General features: G+C 44.0%; 1 protein-coding gene across 16 annotated transcripts in view; it reads right to left on the bottom strand.

Moving 5' to 3' along the window:
* The window catches only part of nfixb (nuclear factor I/Xb), a 144,498-nt gene that overhangs the window by 107,535 nt on the left and 11,155 nt on the right, over window positions 1-25,808 (bottom strand). For 9 of the 16 annotated variants that reach the window (XM_084037999.1, XM_084038004.1, XM_084038000.1 and 6 more), the window contains exons 2-3: window positions 18,108-18,191; window positions 9,209-9,244 (exon numbers count right to left, since the gene is read on the bottom strand). In XM_084037999.1, coding sequence (XP_083894125.1) covers window positions 9,209-9,244; window positions 18,108-18,191 — 120 coding nt within the window. Of the gene's footprint in view, window positions 1-9,208; window positions 9,245-12,177; window positions 12,337-18,107; window positions 18,192-25,808 lie in introns of those variants that run through there. The other 7 variants (XM_084038011.1, XM_084038015.1, XM_084038006.1 and 4 more) reach the window with 3 other exon arrangements.

Here is a 25,808-nt window from a genome sequence, read left to right as displayed (position 1 = left end):
AGATGATTGCGCTTTATTCCAGATGATGACCATAATGAGCCCGGTTTGAGTTTCACGCTTTTTCCTTGAGGCCGACAGCAGCTCCGACAGCCGACGGGGTCTGTTCCCCTGAAGAAGAAAAAACCTCCATTGAGGTTTTCAGGCGATCCGCATCACGATGAAGCACCTGTAGGTGCTCGACAACAACAATCGCTAGGAACGCGTTTTTTTCCCACCCCCGCTCTGTGAAATAAATTAAATCGAGGCCCATCTATGATTTATATTTCAGCAGTGACATGAAATCCCCGTTCCTGCCCTGCATTTCCCAGTCAAATATACAACTTTCCATGTAACGCACACTAATCCTGCAGCTATTTCCCAGAGCCTAAACAGAGCAGAAAGTTTATATCATGGAGTTCGGGGTGCAGCTGGAGCTGGGATCGCGGTCGGGCCTGGCTGGACCGGGCCAAAAAGGGAGAAACCACAGAGTTGTGTTTGAGTCTAACCCTGAGCCCTGCTTGGCCTCGGCCTCCCCTACACTACTCTGATCCTTCCACTTTTTTTCCCCCCAACAAGCGTCTATTTGACTCTGCCGCTCGCCTGTCAGAGGGGGATCTCGGAGAGCCCTGGGCCTGCAGCGAGCAGCCAGCACACACAAGTCACAAGAAGCATAGAGCACGCACTCATACCCAACACATACACAGACACTTCCACACAAACAAGAGTCGGTTAATAACACCCAAACTCCCGCCCTCCAGCTCTGTTTGCTCACAGCTGCCAGGCCTCCTCGGGAGTTCACCCGAGGTAAAGATATGTTATATTATGCAACCAAGTATAGATTTTCCACCCTTGGCCTGGCGCCAACTTCCTTCTCCGAAAAAGAGCGAGCTCTAGCCCTTTGTTCCCTGGGGTGACAGCGATTCCTTCGCCGGACAGACGCACGGACAGAAGCGGGGAGGAAAGGGGAAGAAACCCGAAAAAGAGGAGAAAAGCACGCAGCTTCATCACCCCAACATGTTGCTGTCTGCAACTAAAAGCCCTCCTTCCCTGGTCTACTCTACGTCTTTCTTTTTTTTCTCTCTTTCCCCAGCTCTTGAAATCAGGTCACAACTGTTTTCATTACTGTTTGACTTGCAGGTTCACAAGCCTCCAAGCGTCAACGTTCCTCCACCCACCCCCGGGACAGGAAAAGACTTTCCCTCCAACATTAACCCAATAAATGCCTATTAAGAGCAATCGCAAACCTTTAAGCCACGTCCCAGGAGGAAGAGAATAAAAGCAGGTATCAAATGTCCATGTTTAAGTCACGGATATCATCACCGCCGGGCTCAACATCTTATCTGCTAAATAACCAACGTGGGTCTGGTGGTTTTCATCTCCTGTGCCGGATCAACATTCTCTACTGGGAAGTATTTACAGCATGAGGTAATGCAGCGTGATGATGAGAGAAAGCCTCGGGAACCTTGAGGGACAATCAAGGAGCCAATCAATGCCGCTTTTATCCCTCCTCTACTTAAAGGAATGCCAAAGACGCGGTGAAAAGATGATGGATGCTGTGACATCATGGAGTGGCATCAGTGCCGCGATGTCATTCCTTGACGACCGAACAATCCCCCGACAACCGCCGCCATTTCCCCATTAACCGCCGGCCTGATGCAGTCTTTGTGTCCAAATGATTGTAATTGGCTCTCCGAGCTTCACCAGGTGTGCAGAGATGTTTATTTGGCCTGCTAATAAACGGATGGATGGAGGGAACACAGGAAGGCCGATGATTAATTACCAAATGTGTGCTGGCTTCTAATTTCACTGATTTCCAATGCATGGTGCAGCTCCACTCCACTCACTGTTGGTACCAGGTGCTTTTCTCAGTTTGGCTCTCCATTGCAGATGTCATGGTTTTGCAGGCTGCCATTTTTTTTTAAAATCTGGGTCAAGTAAATAAATTATAGGTTTGGGTAGGAGGGAGTACCAGGTACCACGTAGAACTGCTAGTCACAACTTTTGACAATGGAAAACCAAAAAAAGAATTCCAATTAAGCAGAGTCGAGCTGTGCAGCATTAAGTGTTGTGATTTAAAGTGTGTGAAAACCAGTTAGACAGCGAGTCGAAGCGGTTAGTAAACACAGATAGTTCAAATGGTCGCAGCTTTTGAGCTAAAACACTTAGCTAGAAGTAATGAAAAAACAGTTCAAATATTTAATATACTGTAGACCTAAGGGATAAACAGCCAAAACTGTTAGCTTAAAAAATAGAGCTAAATGGTTACAACTTAGCTAAAAGTAGGCTAATGGATAAAAGTTGAATAAGAGAGAGGATAGCTAAAAGGAATGGATGAAAAGTTGAAAAGTGAGCTAAAAGTAAGCTAACGGATAAACTGCCATGCTAACATGGACAGAATCCACACTAACACAGAGAGCGCACGCTAACACGGAGAGAACCAACGCTAACACAGAGAGAACCCACGCTAACATGGAGAGAACCAACGCTAACGTGGGGAGAACCCACACTATTGCAGGGAGAACCCAGGCTAACACGGAGAGAACCCAGGCTAACACGGAGAGAACCCACACTAAATTGGGGAGAACCCTTGCTAACACAGAGAGAACCCACACTGAGGTGGGGAGAACCAAAGCTAACGTGGGGAGAACCCATGCTAACACAGAGAGAACCCACGCTAATGTGGGGAGAACCCACGCTAACACAGTGAACCCACGCTAACACGGGGAGAACCCACGCTAACGTGGGGAGAACGCACGCTAACACAGAGAACCCATGCTAACGCGGGGAGAACATGCAAACTCCACAGAAGGAACCCGGACCTGAAGCCGGACCCCTCTTGCTGGGGGCCGACAGTTCTAACCACTACACCAACGCGCAGCCTTTTTTTTTTATTTATTCACGACCAAACAACTTATTTGACAATATATATTTACATTTTCTATCTTACAATAGAGATAATTAGTAGATCATTTAAAGTAACGGTCTCATTCACAGGATGATCATGTGAATATGTGTACGGGTTTCGGGGGGTTTTCTGGACGCCGAGTTCCCCTCAGAGAGACGCAAAAGTGTGGGAAGCCTAGGGAAGTCTGTGAAAAACAGGCCTCAGTCGAACACATGATGCAGACTGCAGCGGTGCTCAGATTTCATCCAGATTAATCTGAGCTTTGTAATGAGGGGTCTACTGTATATATTTAGCCAGTGCAGTGAGATGTAGGTCAGACAGACAGGCAGGACGGGCCAACCAACATGCCCAGATTGCCCACATCGAAGTGACCTTGAGCGGGCCGCCGATGATCCACAACGACAACTCCCTATTTATTTCTGTTGACCCGTGACACGCTGCCACAGCGGCTTTGCACGCTCGGCGCTCTGTCACAAGCGCGAGCCCGTGCGTTCCTCTCCAGGGCCAAACACAAGAAGAGCCTGTAAATTCAACATCACAGGACTTTGCCCGTCACGGAGACGTTCCTCGTTGATGAAGTAGAATGATTACTGCCGACATTCGCTCCGCGTGTTGATAATGGCATTAGTTCAAATCTATTCAGCGCGAGAACAAAGCACGCTCACATTTCTCCGTCTGTCTTCTGCAGACACTTGACACAGAGCGAAATTAACCAAACACAGCCGAACGTACCACAATTATTCATTTTGGGAAAAAACATGCAACTTTATTGAATGAGACCCTTCTACGCCGGCGACAGCTTTTGCTGCTGTCCTCGCACTAGCAGCTGTGGTGGAAGTAAATAATTGATTCTCAAATTAATTCTGCGATCATGAATCAACATGTAACGGATAATATTGGATTAACACAGCAGAGCTTCTTCTGAGTGCTTCTCCTCTTAACATACAGCAAAGTTAAATATGCAATTTACGAGGGAGTGGGCATAATTTGAAGAATTTTTAACAAGATTATTGAATATATATATATATATATATATATATATATATATATATATATATATATATATATATATATGTGTGTGTATATATATATATACACACACATATATATATAGGGTCGCCTATGAAGTTGGAATAATTTGCAAGCATTTGTCTTTTATAGCGCCAAACAAATTAATTTCACCTGGGTAATTAGGACACATAATGTAATCATTGCACCTGGTCAAAAGTGATTACTGATATATTTGAATAGGAATAAACAGGATTGTGTCTGAAAACAAAATATTCCAACTGTATGGGCAACAGTGTAATTGTCCAACAGTTCTGGAGGGTGTGTTTGTATTACAAATGACTCATCAATCCTAATGATGTGCAACTTCAGGTTCTGCCCTTGTAGTCCCGTCCAATGTAAGCCAGCTGTGACAGAAATATGGCAGTGAAATGGGACATATCGCTGATCGTCTGACAGATAAAAGATCTATTCAAATCAAAGTGCAGCCCAGCAGGAGGAGAAGGAGGAGGAGGAGGAGGAGGGTGAAGAAAGTTATGAGTGCATGCCTCCTGGTGTATCTGTGCAAACCGAAGGTGCCACTCCCTCCTTTTGACAAACGCTGTCGATTTCTCATTCTTTCATACACACAAACAGCGCTTCATTGTCACCACAAACACCTTGCCCCCGACTGCCTTGTCACATTGGTTGTCACAACGTTCCAGATACCCACATAATGGTGGCACTGTTGTTGGGAGTCGGGACTCAAATTCAGAGGAAAGAACACGCTGTACTGATGTCAAACGCTCGGCCGTGACAAAGCTTGCAAATATTCCCCAATAAATCTCCCTTTTCTGCTCCCGGTCCGTTCTAAAGGGTTTAAAGGTTCTTTGTAAGGCTACGGTTTCACTTCGGAACCCTTTTTAGAAGAAAGAACTCTTCAAGGATCATTGGCAGCACGGGTGTTAAAACTGATTGTAAACCATGATTGGACCTGATCAGTCCCGGCCTTTTAGGAATCGCATGGGGAACCCTGGGTTAGTTCCAGATGAGACACTAGGAAGAAAAAAGGGCTCTCTGTAGAACACCCTGGGTAGTTCCTAGATGAAACCCATGTAATATAAAAGGGTTCTTGGTAGAACGCTCTGAGTGATTTCTAGATGTAACCCTCAGAATAAAAAGGGTTCTTTTTTTAATCCCCTGGGTGGGTTCTAGATAAAAACCATTAGAATATAATATATATTTGATTGGTTTCTAGAGTTTAGCCTCGACTCTAACCCTTGGAATAAAAAGGATTCACATTCAAACCCCCCTGGAAGAAATCTATAAAATGGTTCCCTTGGAATAAAATAGGGTTCTCAGTAGAACTCCCTCGGACAGTCCTTGTTTACACCCTTAGAACATTGGAATGTTCTGGATAGAACATCAAGAGAGGGTTCTCAGTGGGACCATTACACCATAAAAGGGTCACCTCTGATTGGGTGTTCTTGTTGGCACCTTTCACAGAGGGTTCTAGGTATAACCCTTTATATTGGATTCTAGGTAGAACCCTCTGAGTTCCATGTGACATTTTGTGAAAAGGTTCTACCAGCAAAGAGAAAAGGTTCCCCTACAGGGACAAGCCAAAGAACCCTATATCGTTTGGGACTAAGGGACCATATAGGGTTCTTAAATCCTGATCCAGGGGGGAGATGCACCTTTGTTTCTAAGCATGTTTTCCCCCTGTTTGTCCCCCTTTCTCTGCTCTCATATTGTACTAAGTATTTTGTGTTCCTCTGTATATTCTAGCTCAATTATGTAATTTAGCACCCGTGTGTGTGTCTGTGTGTGTGCGTGTGTTCAGTAGCCATGGCAACAGCACAACATATCGCCGACCACAGAACCACACTGGGGCTGCGGGCACTGCCAGGGTTGTGCCAAAGACTAATCCATGCCAGAGGTGACATGAGCGAAGGAAAATTAAGGCGGTCGGAGACAACATGACACACACATGTGAAAACCCCCAACACACACACACACACACACACACACACACACACACACACACACACACACACAGCAGTGTATTACTCTCTCCTCTCACTCCTTCCTTTTTAAAAACACAAGCGCACACACTGGATATCCTCCCATTCTTCTTGGCTGGAGCCTCCCATGGCAATAGCAGTAGGAATCCATTCTCCACGGATGCTGGGACAGCTGTGCTGATATTGAATGAGACACAGTCGGTCCTGCCTCTCTCTCTGCATGCAGCGCAAGATAAAAAACTACATGCTCCTTAATTCAAATCTATATCGCCTGCTGCCAAAACGCGCCCAGCTCATCCCGTCTTTGTCCTCACCACCGAGGAGCGCTCTGAATTTTCGTTTGCGGGAAAAAAAATGCTGTAAATTCGCCGCTGCTGACGCACGGTGGCCCCCAGTTACCAACTGACAATAAAACGTGGAAAATTTAAACCAATGACAAAGGCGTTAATCACAGAAACCTTCGTGAGCCTCTCAGCTAAATGCTTAGAATGCAAATAACCTGCTTCTGATTTCGAGGCTGCAAAGATAACAAAAAAGCTCTGGGGTGTCCTAGTAGGGGCTACCTCCCCGTTTTAGGCTGCTGGCACCGGGGCACAAACACACAAGAAATGCCACCTTAAATGAGCCAAACCAGTGATCAATGTGCAAAATGCTTGAGCGTCTTGTAACCATGGTGGGTTGTGTGGCGGATTGGCCAATAACCGGCTGCGTGGTGCGAATGAATAAGTAAAAGGAACACGGTGTCCCAGGCAAGCGTCTGGCATCATGACCTCCTGGTGTCCTGTGATGAGGGGGAAAGATCCCGATGCTGCCTGCACAGCGCAAAACAGCAGCGCGGCCAATCAGGGACTCCGATTTCACTCCGCGCTCCCTTCGCCCATCTCCCCATCTTACACGTGTGTGAACACAACTCAGTTACCGGAGAGCACAATAGATCAGCCCGTCCTGTCAATCAAGAGCAGTATGAGTTCATTCATCTGTGTGGCGTCCAAGAGCAGAGTGCTTTACTGGCCGCCGCATCGCTTTTATCCACTCAAACTAAACTTCTTTTTCTCTGTTTGGCATCGGTGAGCTACACTGGGGTTGTATAAATAGAATTAAGACCATTCAACTTGTGTGCAAGTGAATAAGAACCAGCAGCGATACCATCGTTCAATAACTGTATCTGAGAAATGCAAGACAGGCAATAAGACCAAGTCCTTGCGAAGTGACTGTGGCGCTCGCTTTTGACTTGAAAACGTGGTCGCCTGGAAACCGGCACCCCGACTGATCCAGAGATAACCACACACAGGCCCTTCGCTAGGCCCCGCCCATCACTGCTACTCCGTCAAACTACCGTGGAGCCCACACTATCACTGAGTGCACTCCCTGAAGAAATAGGATCACGTTGTTTTTAAAAAAAATTAAAAAACGATTTCAACAGAAGCAGACAGAAGGGTAAATCCAGGAACTAATGTGTAAGAGTACACTCAATTTAATTCTCTGCAGTGAAACCATTTTATTACTTATTTCTTGGGGGCATTTTTATCCCGAGTGACTTTTGTGCAGATAAAATAACTTTTAGAGATTGTTTATAGTAAACAGCTATCAGTTACCAAGGCGACATATTACAATAAGTTACAATAATTAAGAAGCAAAAGCAGCATGTGTAGACATTCAGTATACCTACAATAGCTAGCATAGCATAGAAGTGCTAATGCTAATGCTAATTACTGCAGAGCGCTGCAGGGTATTTTTGAAGGCCAACCAGGAAGTTAGCATTGTACTGGTTCACTCGACAAAGACAGGTTTTTCCATGATTATTGCAGGAAATCATTTATGATATTGAAAGATCTTCACAAATGAACACCACTTTTATGATTTTTGAAGTGTGAAAGCAATCGCCAAAAGTAAAAAGCTAACATTAGCCAATAAACAAACCTCAACACGGTCGCATGAGCACGAGTATGCACAACGAGGCGGACTAGTCGGTGTTATGACGTTTTGTAGTCTCATTTAGCCACGAGTTAGCAACCGCCTTTTAAAAAAAATAACAAAAAAAGTAAAAGCTTAAAAATTCAAGAGGGGAGTATTAAATTACGTATTTTATATCGTAGAATGGAACAGTACATTTTCTTGAGCTCAGTTCAGTCATCTAACCACAAACCCATTAAAAACCATTAACTTTGGAAAGTGCGGAATAGCTAACTAGTTTCTACGTTTTAGGACTCCTGCACCACTTTAACCACAACTAGCTCGAAACTCACAAAAGAAGAAAATCTGAAACAACGGGGTCAATGGAGCGGCGACAGAGTCGGGCAATTGGACGTTCCGGTTGGCGATGGGTCGGCGTGGTCCGTGCGTAGGCCCACGCCTGTCCTCATGACGCATGCATACGTGCGCGGCGTGTGTCTTTAATTCGGAACCCTTTCTGTTTATTCAGACTGTGGTTCCATCAGATTTTAATCCTCTGAACAGCTGTTCCAACTCATTCTGCAGGCCTTGGGTCGAGCCAGACAGGAGGATTGGGGGGGGGGGGGGGGGGGGGTGCACGTGGAAGGGACCACCTCACCATCTAATGTGAATGTAAAGCAAATGCTTCAAGGTCCGGACATTGATTACATTACATTTAATCAGATCTTCACATAAAACAAAAGCAGCTCATACGTTGATATTTTCAGTGAAAACACATCTGCGTCATGATGGCTGATAACGCAGCGCAGCTGACGTAAGAAAAACACAATACATCCTCCCGGAGCAACGCGCTATAAGTCACGCGCGCTGAGACGCTGACCTCAGAGCAGAGGTGACGCTCGTCATGTAGCCTGGAGCCTCTATAAACAGACCCAGGACGAGCCGTCCAACCGGGAACAGAGGGGAAAGCGCAGCGCAATGTTTGCACCGACGCAACAAAAACATTTCAAAATGAAGGCTCGCGTTTTGAAAGAATGCAGAAATAATATTTGTGAAGTTATAGCTATCTCTGGGTATATTTTCCTTTGCACGTATGGAAACACAACGTGATCGCAGCTGCGCAGTGTGGAGGTTTTTGGGTCTATTTGTGCTGCAATTTGCAACAAATACAAAAAAAGCATAACCCCAATAACAGGGTGGAAGAAGCAAAAACATACAGAGAGAGAAAGAGAGAGAGAGACAGAGAGAGAGAGAGAAACTTTTCATGGAGTGTGTGTGTGTGTGTGCAATAATATCACGGGCCTGTAATAACTCCAGCTGCAGGAGTAACTACCACCAAAAAAAAAACATTTTCTCAAGATGGAATAAATAAAAACACAAACACCTAATGCGGAATAAATAGGGACTAAATAGGACTTACCACTAAGGCATTGTTTAGAAGGTGAGTAGGGTAATACTTTAGTGTTGAGAGGGTGTTAAGAGGCGAGGAGAGCAGGGGTCAGCGTCCAGGCGGGCAGAGGGGGGGGGCAGAGGGAAGGAATAAGTTAAAATGTCGCACTGAAACAGTCTGAGATTAAAACATGACACGAGCTGTATGGTAAGAAATACTGAACACATTAAAAAAATGCAATGAAACAAAAAAAAGAGAGAAAAAGTTGTGTTTTTTGTGAGTCAGTTGTGTTTCTGTGGTGACGTGGCCCCGCACACGTCGGAGAGCGACTAAACACGCAGGTGGAAATAAAAAAAGAAGTGGCGTCGAGAAAATGTAATACATGGATTATACGTTCAAATGTGTTCAATGAATGGGACATTAAAAAAAATTAAATAAATAAGGGAAAGTGCAGTGGAACTGGCTGCAGCTTATCTTCACAAAACCTATTCATTACATTTTGATGAAATGCCTAAATATTGTCGAATTTTTAGCCTTGAATTAGACACACACTCACACACACACACACACACACACACCTCTCAGGGCTCTCCGCGTTCCCACTACGGACCGTGTGTCACTCTCCAGCAAGACTTTTATCCCAGTTAATAATTCATTCGATTGTTTACAATTGTCCATATCCGAGGTCCAAGCTCGAATTTCTAATTATTAACAGCAATTAAATAAGCAAGATGTGCCTCTCCGTTTTGCACACGGAGCTGCGAGGGAATGCTTGCGTGTGTGTGTGTGTAGAGAGAGAGAGAGAAAGAGAGAGAGCTGGTGCATTTTGCATGGGGAGGGAAGTTTCTTCTTAGGATAACTCACACACACACACACACAGTACAGCAAACTAAAAAATAATAACAATAACAAGATGAAGGGTTATTGTTGTCTCACTGCAAGTTGCCATCATGGTTTAACATGTGCGCTGCGGTACACTGTATATGAGCTGCTGTTGTCAACTAAACTTACTAAAATAAAAGCTGCTTTTGTTCAGACGAGATCCGCCGTGAAGGAAATTCTTCACCAGCTGCAGATAAAGTCATCATCTCTAAAGGCCCGCGTAGAGAATCATATAACTCAGAGCTGTTTTTAAAAATATAGATATAAAATACACACATATCCTCATCTGCAACGCATCAATCCGTTTGCATTTTCTGTTTATTTCCGAGTCTCCTTCAGCCTGAGGCTTGTGTCAACACATCCAGAAGCGTGTAATAGTTCCCTCATTTAAACGGGAGAATAATATATTTTTTTTAATTCTTGTGTCAACAAGACAGCATTATAATCTTCTTTTTTTTCTATTTTTTTTTTATTATTATTTAAACCAGACATGACTGCCCGCACCAGAGGAGCCGAGAACATCCTCTCAGCCTCTGGTGGCAGCCGGTCGGAGGCGTACGGCGGAGGGGAAGACGCTTTTAATAAAAAGCACTGTAAAAATCAGGATTGAATTACACATCAAACGGGTCCTGGCAGCCCACCGTCAGACCAAGCCAATGAGGGATAAACAAGTCTGCTTTATGGGACTCCCAGCAGCTGTGTAACGTGGGCAGGTCCCTGCCACCGGTTGGCTTAATAATGGAACCTCCAAAAAAAACTTCAAGACCCGGGGAAAAAAGAGGCTTTGTCCTTGTATATAATGTATTCACAGGGCTAATGATTTATAAAAGAATAGGTGAATAGTACATTTTTAAATGTAACATTACCACTGCATTGTGTAAAGTTCTGCTTCTATAACTCTTTCTTGTGTTTCCTCCGTGAACGCCGGCATTTTAAGGCTGATGGAGATTTGATGTGATTCAAGCAGAGGAAATAAAAACAGACAACGTGTGACCGGGAAGCAATTCTAATAGGTCACAAGGTGACATTCATGACAGACACCTCACGCCAGAAGAGACCCATTTCACCACAAGTTCAAACGGCTGCTCAATAATCCTTTTTTGGGCGGGAGGAGGGCAATTTCCTGCCACTTCTTATTTGCTCCACAACAACAGCAACCAAGTAACAAACAGCCAGATAAATGTCATGTTTCTAAAAAATTCACAATAATAATAAATATGAATTGCTTGGAAAAGGCAAGATATTAACATTGACATTGACAGGAAGCAATTTTACATAAAAAAAAGAAGTGACATTTATTTTGTAAACTGTCTAAAGCAACTTCAGTAAAATGAAGAGACTCTGCAACTCCGAATGTAAAAAGCAATGCGGCTCCTACGTGAGCACGTGTTGCATTCAAGTGCAAAAAAAAAAAAAAAAAATGTGCAGCAAAGATCCAGACGCTAATCTGAGAAGATGCAGAGTGTCTGCGCTGTCCTTCGCAGTTTATTATCACACGCGCGCACGCGCACACCAACCCCCGGTGTCAGCGCCACATGAGAGCAGCCCCCCGAAGGCGGCGGCGCGCGACCCCGCTCTCCCGCACAACTCCTCGAGAAAAAAGAAAAACACTCTTGCGTGCCTCGAGAAAATCTGCACAGCGGTCGCGTGAAAACCCTCCGCCGCCACATTCCCGTCGATCCCCGCCGCGCTCTCGCTTCTCCCCTCCTCCTCCCGCAGCAGGCTCCCCTCCTCCTCCTCCTCCTCCTCCTTCTTCTTCGTCTTCTTCTTTTTTTTTAATATGAAATACATTTTGGGAGAAGCGCCATTTTCTCTCCACACACACAAAACAACAAAATAAAAAAACATGTGCGATGGAAACGCACAAAACAGAAAAAAAAGTTCCCCGGCGGCGGAAACGCGCTCGGAGACGGGACGAGCGTCGGAGAGTTGAGTTGAAGTTTCGGAGGGAGAGAGAGAGAGAAGACGCTCCAACGCGACTAGGAAACACACGTCACATAACAGGCAGCGCAATAATATTCATAATAACGATGATATATATAGAGAGATATAAAGCGAACCCGGCGTCCCCCCGACCACAAGATAGCCCGAACAACAGAGGAAGAGAAGACATTTACCTGTGTCAAGCAGTACGGGGAGTACATGGTTATTTTTAGAGGAGCTTATTTAAGTTGGATGGAAGCTCGGTATAGTGCTGCATTGCAATCGCTCGCCGTCCTGTTTCTCTCACTCCATGCTGCTGCAGCTTACAGTAACCCCGCCTAGAAAGTGAAAGCTTGCACAAACTTTCAGGGAAAAAACTTTGCCTCCCTCCCCTCGCTCCTCTAGCACGACTCCTTTTTTTTATCGCTCTCCTCTTTCTAACGAATTCTCTTTAAAGGGAGAAAAAAAGGCGGCATTTTTCTATTTCCGCGCACGGATTGAGTTTTTTTAAACGACTTTTCGCGTGAATCATTCTTCTTTTTTTTTTTTTTTATTTAGTCATCGTGCGAATGGTTGTTTGTCGCGCGCGAAGCCTTTATGGTGCGTTCAGCCGCGCGCATCTTTTTACGTTGTTATGTTTATGCTTTTGTTGCGTTTACTGACCCGTCCATTCCGCGTTATGGGAAGCAGCGGATGTGTCGCGTTTAATGCATTTGACGGGACGGGGTTTGCTTTTTTTTTTTTTTAACCCGAAGGGGAACACGTGAACGCATCATAAAAAGCCGCGCGCCCTTATATAGCCTATATATATATATTTACAGGTTTGTGCTTTTGTTGCGTTCACTGACCCGTCCGTTCCGTGTTATGGAAAGTAGCGATCAGAGAGCAGAGTTGTGTTTTAATGTATTTTCTGTTACGTTTTGCCTCGACACGTGAACGCATCACCAGAACAGATCAGAGTGGTGTAACAGCTGCGAGGCAAGAAAAAAGAAGAAAAAAGAAAAGGAACGAGCATTGTCTATAGTGAGTCCTGTGGAGACTTTTTTGTAGCTTCTGATCACATGAACGTGACTTTGTCAATAATGTTTACAATGCATAAGCCGGGGTTATGTAAGTTGCATGAATAAAATAGTCTGTTACAGAGGATTCCGGCTGCATTAAAAGCTAAAGTTTGCACTGGATTATGCACTTAAACTCATTTGCAGGCGTTCAAAACGACGCATTAACTCATCGCAGGCTGTGAAGTTAAGACTATTTATTTACTGAACCATATTTGACCCAGTCTGGAAGCCACAACTGCCGTTTAGAAACCAGTGAAGTGAGTCCAAGCCAAACAGCCACTGCGTGCATTCACTCTGAAGTCGAAAAAAAACGACAGCAAACAGCGAAGACAGACGTATAATCACAGCCTCTGAGCCGAGCTGAGTGGCGGGCGCCCTGAACTGTGCTAAACTGGGGCGCTTGAGGTTAAAGGTCGTGCGAGAAACGGTAGTGGGGTGACACGCATATATACTATGGGAGTCACGAAAGGGACGTTTCTTGGCCCAGAGAGCGTGGTACGGCGGGGGGGTTCAGGGTGGGAGAGAGGGAAGTGATTGTAAAAGAGCGGAGCTGAGATTTTGGGCCCTTTGACATCGGAGTCCCGCAGATTTACGAGGCCCATTGCTCGTGCGAGTCCACCGCAAGCCTCTGCAGGCGGAACAACAGGGATCTGGGCGCTGTGTAGCCAATTACTGCACGCGGCCAGATAGGCGAGCCAGGGGGAGGGTGGAAGCGTACGGTCAAGGGTGTTTGTGCGGCTCAAAAAGTGTAACCTCCTGGCCTCCGAGAACACAAAGCCCTCTGTGAGTATGATGCACGATGTGAGGCAGACACCTTCTCCAAGTTTCTCTCCCGCCCAGGTATGCTGACTCCGTTCGTGCTACGTTTAAACTCTTTGTTCCCAGCTCTCTCTTGCGGTGGAGCCATTAAAAGCACCGCTAGTGCAAAAGGTTAGAGCGAGCGGTTTAGACCCCCCCCCTTTATAGAGTCGACTTGCATGCAACACACGCAAACACTCCTCTGCCGTGGCTCCTTAAACGAGCCACACATTTAGTGGTCTGTGTGAGTAAATCTCTCATTAAGTAACACATGGTAGAGCCATATGCTATGCTTGGTGGGTCTGCTGCGGCCCGGCTTTTTTCACACGCTTCGAGTATACATATTTACCACTGCTCCAGAGCGGCCCGGCGCTGCAGTGACTTCACCCATCGGCTCAGGATTCACGTTTTTTTTTTTTTTTAAAGAAAAAAAAGAAGAAGAAGAGAGAAACGCCGGCTAAATAAACGATCAGAGGAATCAATGTGTCATTTATTAATGTGTTGACTACTTCAGGGAAGCTCTGCGAAACAGGTTGTTCAAGGTTGACAGAGAGTTACCGCACATGCACACACACACACACACACACACACACACACACACACACACACACACACACACAGTATGATGGCGCAACCAGGGATGATACCACACCTGTGTATCTGTGCAGTACGGGGGTTTTACACAGTTAACAAAGGTGGATCCCAACCTGGAGGATAAAACAGTAACTTCAGTTCTGAAAAGTGAAGCCGATGCTGAAGTGCCTTAAACCTGCATTGTCTCTGCTGGCCATCAGGAGTCTGATTGTATAGATAGATACAATGTATAGATTGTAAACATGAGTTTATGGTCTCAATCTCTAGTTTCAAGTCTTCTTCAATCCAGCATGATGTGAGATTATTCTCCTTCATCTCTAGATTGACTTTAGTCTTCAACATTATATTTATGTTTCTCCGTCAGCAACAAAGAGTTGAATCTCACTCAATCGTCTCCGTTACAGCCAAGGTGGTGGCAAACAAGAAACATCCATCTATCCATCTTGCATCACGCCTCACTTAACATATCAGGTTTGGATATTATCCAGGATCTCCGTTTTTGAGCCACAAAAAAAAGATCACCTTTAATGCGCCCCCCCCCCCCCAAAAAAAGCACTTCTATGTTCTTACCTATAGCACTTTGATCATAGGACTATTGTTCTTAAGGTATGTTTGCTGAACAGCTTCTACTTTACTCAGATGAGGACCTAACACTTGTTCTATTTTTTAGCTCTTACTTTATCGGTAATGATATGTTGTGGTTTCTTTCTTTTGACAAATGTACTTATTATAAATCGATTTGGACAAAAGCGTCTGCTAAATGCCATAAATGTAAATGTAATGTTTCGCCGAGCTGATTGGCAGAAATGGCCGGTTGGTTAAGAGGGACGAGGGGTCAAAGATGCAAAACAGTCAATAAAATAGTTTGAAAAAAAAAGTGTCAATCGCTGTGGCAACAAGAGGCTTTTTAGCATATGGTCGTTATTTAGCAGCAAAAAAAATATCAGGATGATGAGTCCAGTAGTATGTGAGATTATCTGTGGACAGACAGACAGATACACACACACACACACACACACACGCTAGACTTGTAGTTCTCGAGACCGGTCTTGGTCTCGAGACCGGTCTCAAGACCGCTTTTTCGTGGTCTTGGTCTTGTCACGGCCTCGACAGTCTTTGGTCTCGGTCTTGTCTCGGTCTCGGGTCTCTCGGTCTCGCAATGTCTCGGACTGGCAGCGCGGTCTCGAAGGGAATGTAACCTATCCAGGCAGGCAAGGACAGTTTTTTTTTTAAATACAGCTATCATTATACGCCCCCTTCAAGTACCAATCACATACATTTTGTGACACAGACGGCGGCGCTTGTCCTCTCACGCTTCCCCTCCCTCCTCCTCCCCCCTCCCCCCTCTGAAGCCTCTGAAGCACGGTCAAGATCTATGAAGGAGGACGCAAAATGTCGGCGAATTCGTCAGTCATCAGGTTCGGTTTTACAGACCATAAAGAGATTGTTTGCCAGTGGGCAATGGCCTATGCCATTTCAGTGATGCTGATATTATAATATAATAATATTTAGAATTAACATTTTATCTACAAATTAAGGACAATTTAAATTGGTGACATATTTCCAATTCATTAGACTTTTTTTTTAAGGTGCAGGGTGGTGTTGGGGGCTTGTTATTTTGTTAGATGACTTTAGGACTATAGTCATGTCAGTCCTTAACAGCACTCAAGAGTCAATCCTCAAATAGTGTAGTACGGTGTGGTCATGCAATTGCTACACATATTAGATTTTTAGTCAATTGATGAAAACATTTATAGTGAGTTCACACACAAGACATGTACTGTCACTGTATTATTGTGCCTGTAGTTGAAATAATACATTTCTCATATACTAAGCAGCTGAACCCAATATGGTGCTTATGTTCTACAACTCATGCAAAATGGCAAAAACAACTTTTTTTTTTGGTCTCGGTCTCGGTCTCGGTCTCGAGCTGAACTGGTCTTGGTCTTGACTTGGTCTGTCTTGGTCTTGGTCTTGGTAGTGTCTTGGTCTTGATACTGTCTGGTCTTGGTAGTGTCTTGGTCTCGGTTTAGGCGGTCTTGACTACAAGTCTAACACACGCACACACAACCAAAAGTCAAAATAAAGTTCCCACTGTGTGATGTGGTCCCTCTTTCTGTGATATTGGTCTGCAGATGGAAGAGCTCATTGGCCTTAATTTGCATGCGTACCAGAAAGTGTTGCTGACGTCTGAATTTCCAGAGTTCGCTTGTATATGTGTGTGCCGCTTGTCTGACGAAAGCGTCGTCAAAAGATAAGGGATCTTTTTTGTTTTCTTTCCATTTCACAAATTTCCTAAAGTCTTTTTTCTTCGTTTCAAAGCAGTAACCCGTCTTGTTTTAACACGCAGACTCATTTCTTTCTATTGGAACATTGAAATCTCATCATACCTGCAGATTTGATCACTTTGAGGATTTCCTTCAAGACAAACATAGCGTGATAAAATGAATATTTTGGGTCCTGACTGAGAATCAGAATCTTTCAAATGAAACAATCTGACAAAGAAATCTGCATCTGCACTCTGGTAGACATCCCTTCATTTTAAGGGGTCACAATGTAAAAACATTGGGTTTTAAAGCGACACGTAAGCCGAGACGCAGATGCACTTGATCTAAAAGTAACGCCTCCAGCAGCAGACCTCCTGGTGAGGAGCTGGAGGTGGACACCCTCCTGTGGATGTTCTTGAACTCGCTGCCCCTGGAATCCAATACAGCCCCGGCAACGCTCCTCCCCCTCTCCGAAACTCTCCCCTACCAGCCGCGCGACTCAATTACAGCCATAATGGTTCATTTCTGAACCCCGAGACACACGATACACTGTAGCAACCCAGATTCTGTGTGAGACTTGGCGTAAGTCTTAACTCTGGGAAACAAAGAGCATGTAGCCTAGAAAACTGGCTCCCACCTCATTAACAATCACATTTTCAGTCATCCCCCCCTACTCCTCCCACTAGCCCTATCCCCTCTCCTTTGTTTTTATTACCATCCTATATCACTAAGTCGATCGTTAAATAAATATATAATAAATCCAATGCGCTCACTGGGAGGATTTTTCTTCTTTCTGTTTCTTTCTCTCTTTCTCTAACTTTGTATTCCTTTTTGGTTTTCATACAACGAGGCGTGCTGCACATTATCGTCATCATTTTCGCTCCTGTGAGGCCAGGGCGCTTCGGTGAAGTTGCAAAGGCTCCGTTTCTCTTTCTTTCTTTTTTTTCTGAAATGTGCGTGTGGAAATAATGATTGTAATGGTTTGCAGCTGAGTAGAGGGAGCTGTGAATGACATTATGATTGTGGTGCAATTACAGAGAGCATGAAAACAGACTGTCAGTCATAGTAATGAGTAATTACTCAAATAACACCTTCAATACAACACATGAGATAATAAAAACAAAAATAATAATGATAACATAAGAATAAAAAAAAATATTATTATTAATGTTTAATAATAACATATGAAATATTATGATTATTTAATATATGATTATTTAATATAATATATTAAATAATAATATTAAAATATGTTTCTATATATAATATATATAATAATTCCTATTGATAGTTATAAATACAATAAAAAATTAAATAAAAAATGAATTTAAATAAAAAAATAATAAAACGAAAATAATAATAATAATAATAATAATAATAATAATAATAATAATAGATGCATACCCTGTATGAATCTGATACTACAAAGCATTCAGGCATCCCAGGACCTCTGGAGGGTTCTTCGTTCAACAGAAAGGTTTCGGTTGCCTGAAATGTAACACAACAGTCATTTATTCATTAGTTGACACCGTCTTCATGTTCAGGGAATTTAAAAACACAGAGAAAAACTGGCTGCGAAGCTGTCAGATTTGGGATCATCATCTTATATTAATCTATGTATTAATCATCCTCAAGTCCTAACCCACCACCAGGTAACTTTACATCTTTACATTAGGAACACACACACACACACACACACACACACAAACACACGTATGCTGTGCAGGCCCGAGGCCCGGCCCTGCCCGACCACCACTTTAAATGGGGAGCAGAGCCTTTAGCCACCGTACCCCGCACACAATCCTCCAACACAATAGCACTTCCTGCCCCATGCTTTTTCACCTGCATGGTCACTTTTCTGTCAGCGCACACTGATTCAGCACAAATCATTCACACACACACACATACAGTTTCACGTGCATACAGATGCCATACCTCCGTCCACACACACACACACACACACACACACACACACACACACACACACACACACACACATACAAACACAAGCCCTCGGCTGCGCTGGGAGCCCGACGTTGCATTCACTGATAGACGCAGCTTTAAAGTGTTTATTCTAAGTGTTTGTTTCTATTCAGCGCGCTTCATTTGTATGCCGCGGGAGACTTGGGCTCTGAATGAGCATCCATTGCAGATTTCAATTGAGGCAGCCAGGCCAGACAACATGGATGGGAGGGAACCACAGACTGAGGATCTGGATCAGAGATGGGAGTTCTGTCTGGTTCGCTGGACCGTGGCTATTACTTTTTTGTTTTAGTCCAAACTGGTTCAAATTGGTTTTCCCGCCAGGCTGACTTTGAAATGTTTTGCATAGCGACTAAAGCTGTCAGGGCTAGGTTAATGAAAATAACTCTGCGTTCTGGGAGTTAAAGGAAGGGGAAGGAAGTTCGGGAGCGTCGAGTTGCACAGAGGAGAAGAAATAATCCCATTTTCCAGAACTCTCCTCCCAACATACCTGAAGCGGAAACACACACCCGGACCCCAAAAAACAGGAACAAACAGCGCTCGTGGCCAGCTCCAAGATGTAAAGTTATGCTATTTAAACTGGCACGCGAGGTAAACAACCTTTTTGGGGGGAACTCAAACACGCATTAGGTGACTTAAGCATTTACATATGCACGTGCACACGGGGGGTGACACGGGATCGCACTCGGAGAAATGCATGCGCAGACACATGCATAAACACACGGCACTATAATAAGTCCCAGACTTGGGGCTAACCGAGCTGCGGCTGGAGACACGGGCTATTCATATCCTTCAGAATGAGAGGTTACAGCTTGAGTCTTTTTCCCCCTTTTTTTTACTGTAACACAGGAAGGGCACCTGTGTGCGTGATTTCACTCCATCTAGTCGTTTCGTGTCGGGTGAGAGGGGCCACGTGGAGCCTGAACTCCAAAAGAATATTTTGAATTCAAGTCATCCAAGTGACTGAGAAAACTCATGGCGTTCAGCCCTCGGCGTCCCACCTCTGGCCTGTCATCATTAATGTGCGGGGAAACACTGGAGGAAAACCATCTCAAACCATTTGTCCCACTAAATGGCGGCCTTGTCAAGCTCGCCGGGCGTTCTGCTAAGCTCTTAAACTGCCAGGTGCAGCCGAAGGTTATATTTTACTCGGTCCATAATCACAGAGGAGCGCTGGTGGTTCGAGTCGCCGCTTTTCTGACAGGTCCGAGTCACTTAAAGTGAATTGTGCCGAACTGACGATGCTAGTGAAAGCGGCTTAACGACAAAAGAAACATCATGAATGAAGCGTATCTTTGTCCATATCAGTGTTTGATGTAGCTCCCTGCAGCACTGGCCACTGTCAGTTTTTATGGAGCATGGTATCAATTATATATGTGTGTGTTTCTGTATGTATACATATATATGTGGAGCATATGCCCAATCCATATGGCCGGCCTAGAGCTAGAGCAGGAGCAGAGCCTCGTGTAATTAACACTCAAAAAGCTCTAGTAATCATTTGATGTCTGGGATGTTGACTTTTTTGGTGGCTGAGACGGAGTGTAATACAAGACTGAAATGGTTGTCAGATTTTATCAGCGGAGCGCGCAGACAATGTCCTTATGACTCCAAACAAAGTGGAGAGGGAGAGAGAAAAAAAAAGAGAGAATAAAGAGGAACATTTCAGAGGCCAGGCCAAAGAACAGAACAGAACATTACGTTTTTCTCGGTCAATGTCACAGTTCAAGTCTACTTCTGTTACGTATGTGTGATGTATTAAAGAGATCGGTCAATGATTTGGGCAAATTTGGTGCTTTATCTCCACCAGTGAGCTGAGAGGATGTTAATCCCACATGTGTGAGGACAGATTGGTCCCATTTGCGACCTTTGACCTGTCTATGTTTGTGATCAGGTCACGTCAGTCCTATTCCAATTCCAGCTATAAAGGCGTATAGTGTAGGAATACAATGACACGCTTCGCGGTGCAGAGAAACATTATAAGAAAATACATAAAAGAAATAATTGTAAAATAATTATATTACAATTTAACAACAATAAATATGGGAAAATAGAAATGAGAAATAGGTCAATTACATAATAAAACTGAAAATTTAGTGAAAATAAATGCAAGAATAACATAAATAAACAAGAATATTAGTTTATTTAGTGTTAATGCCAGATTAAGTATTAATTTCAATTTCATTGAAAATGAAAAGTCAGAAATGGTCAGATGAAATTTTAAAGTTTGGGTTTATAACTGCTGATAGAAGTAAAAAATAACACGTTACATGTAAATGGAGTCAAGACGCGACCGAGTGTCTTTCATTTAATTTTCTGGCCTGAAACTTTACCGTTTGGTTTTATTCTCACAGCTTGCATCATGTTTTCCACCATAGCAGGCAGATGCTTGCAGAAAAAAATCTGCTCGGCTCCAAACAGAACAGGAAGGAGTTGGTGGAGACCAAAACAGAGAAATACTACTCCAAATTAATCCTAATGTTGCTCCATAATGGCAGGATGTGTGAAATACAAACTATCTGCTAACTACACAAGCATTTCACTGTTAATTGGTTAAATTAAGGCATCTTTTTAAACTTTGAGCACTTTGGCCTGGCTAGCGGTTTCCTCCGTCTCCAGTTTTTATGCTAAGCTAGGCTAAGATCTATCTTGGGGAAAAAAAAGTCTTAAAATGTTGATCTGTTACTTTAGTTGCAACAGCGATTTCCAGAAAACCCAGAACTCAAAAATGTCCAGCCTCTTACCAGAAAAGGTACAATAGGCCCTTTTCACAGCAGCCATTTTGACCTGTCAACGCCGGGTAAACACAGGTGTAACTGATAAAATTAATTATGGTCCCAATTCTATTTAGTGTTTCACGTGATTCCAGCGGACCGGGACCCACCTACGTGGGACAAGGCTGTAATTAATGTGATTAATTACACCTGTGTTTACCCTGCAATGACATGTCAAAATGGCTGCTGTGAAAAAGGGCCTATGGAATGCCGCTGTGAAATCACGTCCAATCCATCTACCCGACTTCAGGAAGAAACAGCTGTGTGACATCACACGGTGACGGTGGCACCCATCGACTTAAAGTCAGTGTGTACATTTGAGTAAAATAATACGTCATATCATAGTAAAACCTGTTCTGCATGTAAATTCATGTAAAAATATGTCTGTAAAATAAAACATATAAAGGCTTCTGTTACTTCGTGTTATTTTTCCACCATTGCTTGTTCATATACGAGTGTGTGTGTGTGTGTGTGTGTGTGTGTGTGTGTGTGTGTGTGTGTGTGTGTGTGTGTGTGTGTGTGTGTGTGTGTGTGTGCGTGTACTGCTGCCAAAGAAACATCACGGCTGACCGTTTGTCACGGTCAGCCATGTTTTTTATTTGTTACCATTTGGCGCCTGGAATGCTTGGGGCTCGAAAGTTGGACATTTCTACTGGGAAATTTTACCAGGAGTGCAGTAATGTGGGTCGTAACACCTGTCAATCGACCCTTCGCTAAGCCCCGCCCCCTGCCGTGGAGCCCACACTGTCACTGACTGCACTCCCAGAAGAGATATCATTTTGAAAATGACGAAAAAAGCAATTTCAGAGAGAAGAAGGCAGAAAGGACTTGGATGTGCGTTTGAAGGACACATCAGGAGGTCAAACAAGCTGGAAGCTAACAGAGCAACAGTTTAAATGTGGACCAGCACATCACCATCATCCACTGTTACAATCGCTGAAGAAACAAAAGCAGCGACATTAAGTCATCCACCTTCGGTAGCTAGCGTAGCATAGAAGTGCTAACGTAAGTCAATACACTAATGCTAATGTTAGCACCGCAGGTTTTTACGTAAATGGAATTACACTACCTCAAAAATCCAGACAACCAGCCTGAGATTTGCGACAGTTGTCGGACCCTGGTCGGTGCTGTCCGACGCTACGCTATGATTGGTCAGTCTTAGCCACATGAGGGTCTATTGAGCGAAGTATGCAAAGAGGCCTGCTGAGCTTCCTGCTATGAGTGCAAACATGAATCTTGATCTCTGCATCCCTCTGAAGTAAATACAATAAGTCAGATTTTAAAGGGGGTCTTTGTCAAGGCATTGGATATATTAGAGCACATAAACATATGGCCCACCTTCCCCCGTCTCTCTCATTCTCTTGATCACATGCAGACACACACCAGCACTGAAACCACCTGGGTTTCCATGTTTCTGGATACACAACAATCGGCGAGAGGCAGGTTATCCTCACGATCGCCGCTCCTTCCACCACCGCGGCGTTTTCCACGGTTTCTGGAGCATCAGAGGCTTTTTTTCTTCTTCTTCAGACCGCGAAACTCAACTGACATCCTACCCGGTCCCACTTCATTCAGCCCTTAATTGTATCCTCATTCTTCACCTGGTAACAAGCTAACAAACCTGTGCAGATGTGGCAAGCACATCAAAGAGAGGGAGGGATGGGAGGAGGGGGAACTTGTTTGTAGAAAAAAATGTGTGGGGTGGTGGTGGTGGGGCGGGGAGGGGGAATATGAAAGGGGAAAATTTACGTTGTGTGAGTCCAAGCCAGCGCTACCTCAGGGAGAAATGCTGGAAAAATGTGATATTTTACACCTGCATCTCAGGAGGTGAGGAAGGAGACGGGGAGCAGGGGAGGCGGTAATTAGAGGAGGTGCGTGCGCGTGTTTAGAGCGGCTTTCTTAGTATGTTTCTGGGGCTCGCCATTGGTTGTTTATTTCGGCATTCAATTTGGGCGCGATGCATTCGATGCCAGATTATTAAAAATGCTAAACCAGGTTACGAATGCTACGACAACAACAACAAAAAAAGTGTTGAAAATTTAAACAAATATGCTAATATTGTTAGTGATAAATAGCTGGCAAGCTCCGTTTAATGAATAATGCTATTGGCTCTAATTCCTCATTAAGGCCCTAAAGATGAGAGCGAATGAGAGAAATACATGTATTGTTGTGTGTGTGTGTTTGTGTGTGTGTGTGTTTCCCCCCCAAATTAAACTCGGAAGGCAGAAGATACCAACACCTTCCCAAATTAAGTAGATTCAAATTACTCGGTTACACAGCTGGTGTGCAGTCTGGGGTGTCTTGTGAAACCAATTAATGTGAGGGTTAAGTCTTGATAAAGTAATTGAGGCAGGGTTAGAAATGAGATGGAAGAGTTAGGAGCGTAATGATCAGCCTCAGCTTCGTGAGACGCTGCGAAAAAATATGGAAATGTGTATCAATGTCAAAGCGGGAGCGTTGTAATTTGGGTTAAAACGAGTTAAAAGGCATCTATCAGCGTTGTTCCCGAAGTTAAGCGCTGGTGCCTGAAGTCAAAATCCTCCTCCTATCTCACGTGTCAAGATGGAGTCGTTTAAAGCAAAAGACTGCGCTGGGAACAGGTGAGATCACTCACTTGCACTTTTGTACACTTTCAATGCTCACTTCAGCAAGTCATAAAGCCGAGGCTGCAAAAGGCACCCCGCTGCTTTCATCTGGCACAAAGTGCTCTCCGCTAACAAGTTCATCGCACCACTTTTCATACAAAATCACATCTTTTCAAGAGTAAATGCTTCATCAGAAGAGGTGTCACTTGGCAGAATAGCTCTCCATTTCCGAGAGGGTCTGTATTAATTGCTAAAATACTTTATTTTCCTAAAGTTTCAAGTTGACCCCGAAGAGGCCTCACATGGAATATTGGTGAATACCAAACGCGTATTAGCCGCCTTTAAACGTGGGTTTTCCTTGGCCTGTACCTTGTGATCATTCAATGTGTTGCATTTAAAAGGAATTATTGGTAAAATGGAAAACAATATTAATATGTTTTCTTTAGTGTATAATAACCTGGAAATAACAATTATTGTGTTTTTATTCTCCATAGTTCTCATGGAGTCCACCATGTTGCACCGCCATGTTTCTAGTAGCATGGACAAACCAAACGCCGGCTCTAGAGAAGACCATTCCCACCAAATCCTGCATACCGGCCCTTTAAGCGTTTGTCTTCGTTTTCAGGTGTACTCATGTGTACTAGTGCTAGACAGCCGAGACTCATAACTGCATGGAAACACAGTGGTATGGAGCACTGCAGGAATGAGTCCTCAAGCTTTTACGTGTCTTAAAAAAGACGCTTGCTAACAAGCAGCTAGCCGTCTAGTACGACATTAGCTTTCAGGTGGTGACGTGAAGTCATGTGACTGGTGTAGTTGTTGCCTAACATTAGCTTTTATGTGATTGGATTGAATTAAGGCTTTCAAATATTTGACAGAATAACTCTGTTGACAGAAGAACTCTGTTACAAACTTGGCCCACGGAGTTTGAAAGATTGAGGTGCATTATGGGAATTGTAGTCTCCACTTCCTATGAATCATGACTGAATGAAAGTCAGGATATGTCCACGTCTGCTGCTTCGATTTCAACTCTTCTTATTTCAATCTTTTCCTCATAAGTTCCCAAAGTTTACAACACTGAGTCACTGGATCTGGATTCCCCTTTAAACTCTGTTTTTTATGTCAGTTTCTTGGCCTTCAAAGAGAAACATGCAAACAATTCAGGCCCACAAACTCTTGAGAGTGACACTTTGGTTCAACAAATGTCACATCCAAGAGCGGGTCATCAGGCCTCTGGACGTGTCCTCGATGGATGCAAGCAGCTTAAAAACCAATCGGCCCGACAAACCCGCCTGAGCTCGCTTTCCTAATATTTACACCGTTTGAGCGTCAATCACAGTTTCCATCTTTAAACTACAGCAAGAACTCACGCGCCACATGTACGATCCGAGGCCTCGCTTGAAGCCTTATTTATTTTTCCAGGGAAACGTCAAGGCCAGGACAAACATAAAAGCATAATATTCTGTATACAGCGAGGCATGACATCACTGGCAGCGACAACGGCCAAGACGGGGGAGATCAGACACAAGACTGGAAAAACGCTTGTGTGATCATCATGTGGAGGCCTGCGCACACACACACACACACACACACACAGTGCAGGACACCATTACCACAACTGTTTACGCAGCACTCCATGATTACTCCATTTGTTTCTCCTGAACTGTACATCACACACATACTGGCCCTGAGAAAGTAGCGGAGACTTTAATAAAACAGGACTAATATTCCTTATCATGAAGGTCTGATGCAGAACTAGAATTTGG

Source organism: Eutrigla gurnardus, assembly GCF_963514095.1.
Source record: "Eutrigla gurnardus genome assembly, chromosome: 20".
Classification (NCBI taxonomy): Eukaryota; Metazoa; Chordata; class Actinopteri; order Perciformes; family Triglidae; genus Eutrigla; species Eutrigla gurnardus.
Note: the sequence above shows the minus strand (reverse complement) of the source record. Positions and strands in the feature narration are given on the sequence as shown.